Source organism: Otolemur garnettii, unplaced genomic scaffold, assembly GCF_000181295.1.
Source record: "Otolemur garnettii isolate 467f Iridium unplaced genomic scaffold, OtoGar3 scaffold00044, whole genome shotgun sequence".
NCBI classification, from domain to species: Eukaryota; Metazoa; Chordata; class Mammalia; order Primates; family Galagidae; genus Otolemur; species Otolemur garnettii.
In genome coordinates this window covers 8894875-8903945 of record NW_003852439.1, presented here as the reverse complement: position 1 = coordinate 8903945, position 9071 = coordinate 8894875, and the positions used below count along the sequence as shown (strand labels likewise).

The following is a 9071-nucleotide window of genomic DNA, read 5'->3' as shown; positions in this document are numbered from 1 at the left end:
AAAAAAAAAACCAGTATGGTATTATAGTTATGTTTTTTAAAAAGAACCTTTACATTTCAGCAATATATACTGAAATATTTATCAAGAAAGCAAATTGATGGTATTGGCAATCAGGGCATAAGTACTGTGTGAATGATTTACAATAAGCAATTATTATGTATAAACACACACACACACACACCCCTCACCCAGGCATCATAATCATGTCTAAACTAATACCAATACTGAGTCTAAACTAATACCAATACTGAAAAGACCAGAGTGGACCACACAAAGATGGTAAGCGCTATGCTTGATGGGGGACATACAGGAAACCTCTTCTCCATTGTGCCAAATCCTCTTTTGTAATGGAGGAAAATCGATTCTGAAGGAGGCTCCTTTCTATCCCAGGGGCAGGGTGGTCCAGCCCGTGCTAGAACAATGGCAAACTCAAGGCAGCTGTGAGCTGCATGAGAAAGAATCTCAAGTCCAAAGAAGAGAAAGGCAGGGCGGCACCTGTGGCAGAACAATAGCAAACTCAAGGCAGCTGTGAGCTGCATGAGATAGAATCTCAAGTCTGCAAGAAGAGAAAGGCAGGGGGCAGCACCTGTGGCTCAAAGGAGTAGGGCGCCAGCCCCACATGCCGGAGGTGGCAGGTTCAAACCCAGCCCTGGCCAAAAACTGCGAAAAAAAAAAAAAAGAAGAAGAAGAGAAAGGCAGATAGTCTAAGGGTCTGGATGATGGCAGAGGAGCTACTAGAGTGACTCCATCCTCCCTCCGGCCACCCCTGCTCACACCTGCTAGCCTGCCTCTCCTTCCCATTTGGTGAGCAAAGCCTCCACACCTGGCTGCAAACCAGATGCCTATATGGATCTGAACACAGGTTTCTACAACCAGACACAATGGTTGGTACCTGCAATCCCAACTACTTGGGAGGCTAAGGCAGGACGATCAGTTGAAGCCAGGAGTTCAACACCAGCTTAGGCAACATGGCAAGACTCCCCATCTCTACAACAAATTCAACTCCTGGGTGTGAGCGATTCTCTTGCCTCAGCCTCCCAAGTAGCTCGGACTACAGGCCCCTGCCACAACGCCCAGCTATTTTTTAGTTGTAGTTGTCATTGTTGTTTGGCAGGCCTGGGCTGGATTCGAACCTGCCAGCTCTGGTGTATGTGGCTGGCTCCTTAGCCATTTGAGCTACAGGTGCCAAGCCCAATTTTTTTTTATTAGCCAGATATGGTGACATATACCTGTTGCTCTTAATGCTGAGGTAGGAGGATCACTTGAGCCCATGAGTTCAAGGATGCAGTGAGATATGACCAAACCACAGAGCAAGACTCTCTCAAAAAAAGGCTCAGCACCTATGACTCAAGCAGCTAAGGTACTAGCCACATACACCTGAGCTGGTGGGTTCAAATCCAGCCCGGGCCTGCCAAACAACGACAGCTGCAATCAAAAAATCGCCAGGTGTTGTGGTGGGCACCTATAGTCCCAGCAATTTGGGATGCAGAGGCAGGAGAATCACCTGGGCCCAGGAGTTGGAGGTTGCTGTGAGCTGTCATGCCACAACACTCTACCCAGGGCAACAGCTTGAGGCTCTGTCTCAAAAACAAAAAAAGCAGAAATAAAGGAAAGATAAGACCCTATGTGGAGGAAGCCAGGACTACCTCAAGGTAAGCACCTCCCAGTGGCACTGTGTACATGAAATATGGAGACAGCTCAAAAGGAACAAGAGCTACTAAGTGGAGTTTTGAATGGCTGACTCACCAACTGAACTTCTCTCCACCCTAGTCTTCTCTGGCTACCATGAACTACTCACTACTAGTGAGCCTATGAACACAGGGGCCAGGACGCTGTGCTCATATTCCCTTTTCCTCTCAAAAGCAACAGCGGCAATGGGACCACTTTTTCTTTCTTCTACCAGCAAACCAACATTCATACCGCTCTAAACCCAACTCTAGCATATCTGTCCACTTGGCATTTATTTCTGTTGTTGTTAAGACAAAGTCCCACCCTATGCCCTGAGCAGAGTGCAATGGCATCATGGCTCACTGCAACCTCAGACCTGGGTTGTGGGCATTATGCTGCCTCAGCCTCTGGAAGCTGCTGGGATTACAGGTACTTATTGGGGTACCCAGCTGGGTTTTTCATTTTTTTACAAGTCGGGGTCTCACTCTCGCTCAGACAAGTCTCAAACTCCTGAGCTCAAGCAATTCTCCCTCCTCAGCCTCCCACAGTGCTGGGATTATAGGCATGAGTCACCACACCCAGCCATTTGGCATTTTTTATAAAAGACTTTCTGTCACAGGCAACCCAGGGCCAGGGGAAGGTTCTGCATAGAGGCCCCACCAGCCTTGAAGCCAGGGAATCAAGAGCAATCCTATTCTGAAGACCCCAGGCTCATTTTCAAGGTCATCTACAAATGTACATAGCAGCATTCAGCTTCCCCAAGACATCATCCTAATGATTTTATCTTCTCTCTACAACACTCCCAAACGGTCTCTCATCTTTATATTTCCATCCAAGGACCTGAGGGGCAGCAAGATACCCTTAGCTCCTGAGACCAAACAAGTCACTTTCATGGTCCAAGTGTACCTTCAGCAACACCTCCTCAGGTAATGAGGTCGCCACAACATGCCCCATGGCTAAAAACTAGAGCAGGACTAGGAAACTCTAAGATTATAAACATACGCTTGACCAATAGGTGAAATCAGCCTCCACTCATTCTGTGATTTTTCTAAAACTTCACTAAAATCAGAATACAGGCAGCTATATATACCAGAGAGGGTGACCAACAAGCAGATGGAGGGAGGGGGCCAGGCTGCAGGGCATGCTCTCCAGACACTACCACAGTGTCCGCAGGAGGAGGCAGATCTGACCAACCCACTTCACTACCTGTGTGTGGGACCAGCCACAATGTGGCACCCAGCACTGTCCAGGAAGACAACTATGGATGATGAGCCCCAACAGGCACTGTTGAGAACCAGTGACCGTCCCCACTCCCCCTAGACCAGACACATTGCCCGAGGCTTCGCAGTAAGACCTGAGACAGGAGGGCCTGCCCAGATCTGTTTTGTGATAACAACAGTACCACAAACCTCTGTCAATAATGATGAAGAAAATACATTTCACAAAAGTTGCCTCTGACCTTAAGCAGGGCCAGGCTCTACTAGAAATAAAACTCACACACCTTGTTTGCTCTCTGGGGATAATACTTTTGCTGTTCCAAAATCTGTGATCTGGATGTGCATATCTTCATTTAACAAAATGTTTTCTGGTTTAAGGTCCCTGAAAAAGTAGATTTTTACATTGAGGTAAAATACTTAAAACAGCAACATTTTAACATACTCTGCATTTTGCTGAAAACAAAATGGACTAGTGAGTGCTTATAATCTTTACAGACAGACAACCTAGAGTTCTAAAGTTCACAGTGAACAAGTATCAACTGCATACAATAAGGACATTCAAATTAAATCACTTTATAACTATGTCTATTATTATTATTATTTTTTTTTTTTTTTGCAGTTTTTGGCCAGGGCTGGGTTTGAACCCATCACCTCTAGCATATGGGGCTGGCGCCATACTCCTTTGAGCCACAGGTGCCGCTTGCATCTGTTATTTTAATAAACTTTATAAAAGTTTAGTCTCCACCTTTTAGCTCATAAAATAGTTTATAAACACTTCCAATTTGACTTTAGCAGAAAGTCAAAACAAATGAGACCACAAATAAGTACACACAAAAGCTACAAGTGACAAAATAAAAGGATGACTAAAAATGCAATTAGCTTGGCAAGAAAGACCCCTGAATTTAAAAAAAAAAAAAAAAAGATCGACACCTGGCATCTACAGGTGAGTATTGCAGTGTCAGCTAGCAGCTCAGCCACTCCCCTGCACACAGCACACCAAGGCTGACCCAAGACTTGGGCATTAGCCATACCTTGTGGGCCTTAATTATTAAACTTCCCACCCTGCCAACACCAGCCAGGGCACCCGTCACCTGTGAATGATGCCCTTGCCATGCAGATACTCCAGGGCAGACACAATCTCAGCTGTGTAGAATCGGGTGCAGGTCTCATCAAACGAACCAATTTTGCGAATGTATTTAAGTAGTTCTCCATTTTTGGCATAACTAAGGCCAAAATCTGAATAGTATAGAGTTAAGAAAGCATGTAAAAATCATCTTTAAAAAAATTTGAAGGCCCAGTAAGAATTTGTTCAAATTAGATGCAAACTCCAACAGCTATAGCCCAAGATAGCCATGCTATTGTCACACCCAAGGCCACTGGGCCTGATAAGAAGCCCAGGCCTGGCCACAGCACTCAAAAGAAAGCGGTCCTCGCTGCACCCCAGGAGGCTACTCTCTGCCCGGATGCTATGTTTGACTCCCCACCCTGGAACCACATCTGGTGAAGGCAAACCTCAGTAGGCCCCTTCATGGATTCACCTGCCTCTTCTCAGGCTGCTTCTGGGGTGTCCCCAGGTGCCTCCCCTCATCTGTCCTACAGATAGGTGAGTTTATCCTGCAATCACTCAAGGACAACAGCAATGAAGGTACGTGACCAGCTAGCTACTCCAAGGAAATCATGGCTAAAGGATGGAGGGTGGGAACATTTCTTCAGTTTCCTTTTCTTTTCTTTCTCAATACAGAATACCAAAAACCCCAATGGTGCAGAAATCCGTGGGCACCTTTTTGTCAGAGGTGAATGACCTTCTGGGACTTTGGGAGTTGTTTTATGATCAAGGGCCACATGTACCAGGGAACAAAGATCTAGAGGACCCTCTACCTGTACTGCTCTGGAAATCCCATTAGGAAACCAGATAGCCCAGATCACTCTCACCTAGATCCCTGGATCCCATCACCCATGACCAAAGGAGTCCCATAACCACAAGCAGCTGCACCCTGAAAGGCTCTGCAGGAAGCCCAGGCTAGCCTCTGGATGTCTGGCAGCTACAGAGACCTGCATGGGCTCAAGGAGGGGCATGATCTCACAGGGCTCCAGAGGCAACCTCAGAGTGAGAGACACACAGAACAGAATGTGAAGAAGCCACTGATGACTGCTATGTAAGCAGTGCCAGCAGAGGAACAAGGGACGACACAGGAAGACAGCAGGTGTGTCAGGGTACAAACCTACAAGACCCACAATAAGCCAATAATCACCCTCTTTCTAGCCTGTGCAATCAGCTACCACTATACTCTAGGCAAAGCAACCAGGAAGATCCACTGTCTGTGCTATCTCCACTTCCTCATCTCTCTTTACTGAACTTCTACCCCCAAGAAAATGCTTGTCCACCATCAACAACTTACACAAGGGCAAATCTATTGGTCAGGCCCATATACTTGACTGTTCCGCAGTATCCAGTCAGGCAGCCTCCATCAGAATCCAACTGATCCCGTGGCCTCTGGGTCACCATCCTCCTGACTCACTGTAACAGTCTCCTTAGTGGCCTCCTCAAGCCAACCTCTGCTGTGAGGAAGAACCCAGGCTCTGTCTCCAGACAAACCAGCCCCTGGATGGCCAGCCAGTCCACAAAGAAACTCTGGATCTGCACTTCATCCTAACCCCTTCCAACAGCCCACTTGGCCCTCAGACAGCAGCACCAGCTGATGCATAAAATGCCATACCAGCATGTGCCCCCAGCTTGGCCTCTCCTGGGTCAGTAACAGACACCAACTGCACACCAGGCTCCCAGGAACCATCCTGACTCCATCCTCTCACCCAGTCTGCTTATAAGAATCTCCTCTACTTGCTCAGTGCTCGTAGCTCAATGAGAAGGGCACAGGCCACATACACTGAGGCTGGCGGGTTCAAGCCTGGCCCAGACCAGCTAAACAACAATGACAATTGCAACCAAAAAATAGCCAGGCGTTGTGGTGGACGCCTGTAGTCCCAGTTACTTGGGAGGCTGAGGCAAAAGAATTGCTTAAGCCCAAGAGTTTAAAGTTGCTGTAAGCTGTGACGTCACAGCACTCTACCAAGAGCAACATAGTGAGATTCTGTCTCAAAAAAAAAAAAAAAAGAATCTCCTGTACTGCCCCCAAATCCTGTTCTCCATCTGAATCATGAGCAGCCAGAGCAAATCCCTCACTCCCTGCCACGAAAAGAAGAAAATCCAAAATCAGCACCAGGCCACCATAGGAGTCAAAGAGCTAACCCACAACAGTCTTCACTCTCCTGTGCACCCTCCCACTTCAGGGCACTGGCCACCCCTCAGGCTCTGATGTTCCTGCTCTCATGTGTTCCAAGTTTCCAGAATACGACCTCCTCAGACCACTAAGCCCAAAGAGCTTCACTTTCCAGACTGCCCTCATTCAGCTATATGATCTTGGCAGCATGTTCCACTACCTGGAGTCTGTGACATAACTGTTCATACTCTGTGCATATCCAACTCCTCCTCTGAGATGTAAGCTTGACAAGGGAAGAGTAACATGGGCTTCTAAGTGAACAAAGGAATTAACAAATTCAGCTGGCAGGTTAAGAAGTACGAAGATGGTTTTAAAGGCCAAGCACCATGGTTCATACCTATAATCATAGCACTCTGGAAAGCTGGTACAATAGGATCCCTTGAGCTCAGGAGTTCAAGACCACCCTGAGCAAAAGCCAGACTGTGTTTCTACTGAAAATAAAAAAATTAGGCAGGCATGGTGGTGGGTGCCTATAGTCACAGCTACTTGGGAGGCTGAGGCTGGAGGATCACTTGAGCCCAGTAATTTGAGGTTGCTGTAAGCTAGGCTGACCCCATGGTACTCTAGCCTGGGCAATGGAGTGAGACTCTCTCTCAAAAATAAATTTTAAAAAATAAATTAAAAACATAAAAGAGCCATTTATTTAGAAAAAAAGAAGACAGTGTTAAAGTGGGAGTAGGATGGAGCCACGTTTTAACACAGAAGAATCGGGGCATGGCAGGGTGAAGCAGAGAGAGAAGTCAGGTCCCACCCCAAGGAGGGATAAGAAGCTGAGCCCACAGACACCTGGACCAGTGTCGGGCAGGTGGGGAGGCTCCACAGTACTGAGAGAGGGAGAGAAGGAGCATCTGCTGGGAGCATAGACAGTGTGACCAGCCCCAAGGTAAACTAGGTGGGGCACATCCCAACTTCCATGGGGCCCTGACTCCCTAGAATTTAAAAATAGAAGACAGTGTGTCAGGGTTAGAAAAGAGGTCTGGTCTGGAGCAAAGGACACCAACAAAGGCAGCAACAGAGGAAACTGAATTAAATCTCTGCCGAAGAACAGTCTGACCAGTATGGAAAGTGAGGGACTAAGAGATTAGAGAGACAGTGAGCGCCTGGGAGGTGAGGTCGGTTCCCTAGGAATGCAGCAAGAGATGGATCAGGTACCTGTGGGTACTCCTTAGATTTCTCAGTTACTGAATCCAGTAAAGACATATTTTCTGGCTCAGCGCCTATAGCTCAAGCAGCTAAGGCACCAGCCACGTATACCAGAGCTGGCAGGTTCAAATCCAGCTCGGGCCTGCCAAACAACAATGACAACTACAACCAAAAAATATCAGGGCATTGGGGCAGGCACTTATAGTCCCAGCTACTTGGTAGGCTGAAGCAAGAGAATTGCTTAAGCCAGGAGTTGGAAGTTGCTATGAGCTGTGAGGCCACGGCACTACCCAGGGCGACAGCTTGAGGCTCTGTCTCAAAGAAAGAAAAAGGAAAAAAAAAAAGACATCCTTTCTAACCAAACCCTAAAGTCTAGAACTGACAAAGGTCTGGAGGCCAGTGCACCCCAAGATCGCCATTCAGGCACCACCTGAGCACAGGAATTGACACTAACAGGTATCTCCAAGGTCATCAGTTAGTGGGATGAGGGACTCCCTCTACATAAATGCCCAACACCATAGGTTAAAATAACACATAACCATACTTTAGATGAAATGCTAACCAATAAAAACCTCAAAAATGTCTGATGGTTTCCCCTTATGATAACTTTCTGTATCCATGTACCTTAGCCATACTTTTTTTTTTTTTTTTTTTTTTTGTCGTTTTTGGCTATTGCTGGGTTTGAACCCGCCACCTCCAGCATATGGGGCCAGGGCCCTACTCCTTTGAGCCACAGGTGCCGCCCCACTAAATGTCAGTAGTCCCAAAGCATCAGGGATATGGATCCATGCTATACTCTTTGTCTTTCAGGGGAGGAGTTCCTTGTGAAAACAATGGGGTCATGAATCTAAAACAAGGGATGACTGGTGTGGTTTAGATGGCACTGCTCAAGCAAAGGATACACAGCTTTTCATCATCCTGAAACGTGAAGTAAAGCTTAACAAAGAAGGGGTGATCCAGGCGTGACATCACATCTCGTTCTCTGGTTACATACGGGACCTTGTTCTCTTTTATAATATGCCGTTTCTCTAGAATTTTAACTTAAGGTGAAAAGAAAAGTTAAGTTACTAACAATCAGAAATGATAAAAAATACTGAAGCACAACTCACAAAGGTAACCGGCACAAATTAGTTTTTAAAAAATCATACACACCAGCTTTGTGGTCTCTTGAGTCCAACAGAATCTATACCCTGAAGTCAGCAAAGAAGCCCCAGGTTCTGTCACCAGGCTGCCCTACCCAGGAGACTTCTGTCTCTGCAACCCAGACACACAGCTCACCAGACTTAGTACTTACTAGCATATTCCCTGGAGGTTGCCAGTTCTCGAGCCAGTACAACCTGGTTTGGAAAGAAAAAGGGAAAAACAGAAGGAACAAAAATTAAAAACCAGAACAGTGAGTTGACAAGTCATTCTACAACCACAAACAGGCTCTCCCATCCCCACTGAAGGTTTGAAACCACATTCAAATAATCTTAGTCCTATACTAATAAATAGAGCTAAAAGCCAATGTTCATGTTAATGTGTTCTACTAGTTAACAGCAAACCTAGAAATCTCTCCATTATTTTCAGAAGGTTCTTGATCAGCTGCCAACAGTCCTCATGGTACAGTGGAAGTACAAATTCAGGAGCCTTTTAAAAATAACACATCCTTCAAAAGTATAGAAAGATGTAGTAAATATCACCACAAGGGGCTCGGCGCCTGTGGCTCAAGCTGCTAAGGCGCCAGCCACATACACCTAAGGTGGCGGGTTCGAATCCCCAGCCC

General features: G+C 46.5%; 1 protein-coding gene across 1 annotated transcript in view; it reads right to left on the bottom strand.

Moving 5' to 3' along the window:
- Positions 1-9071, bottom strand: part of PDPK1 (3-phosphoinositide dependent protein kinase 1) — a 90265-nt gene that overhangs the window by 38648 nt on the left and 42546 nt on the right. The window contains exons 3-6 of the mRNA XM_012805831.2: positions 8601-8643; positions 8209-8346; positions 3977-4121; positions 3170-3267 (exon numbers count right to left, since the gene is read on the bottom strand). Of these exons, the coding sequence (XP_012661285.2) occupies positions 3170-3267; positions 3977-4121; positions 8209-8346; positions 8601-8643 (424 nt within the window). The remainder of the gene's footprint in view (positions 1-3169; positions 3268-3976; positions 4122-8208; positions 8347-8600; positions 8644-9071) is intronic.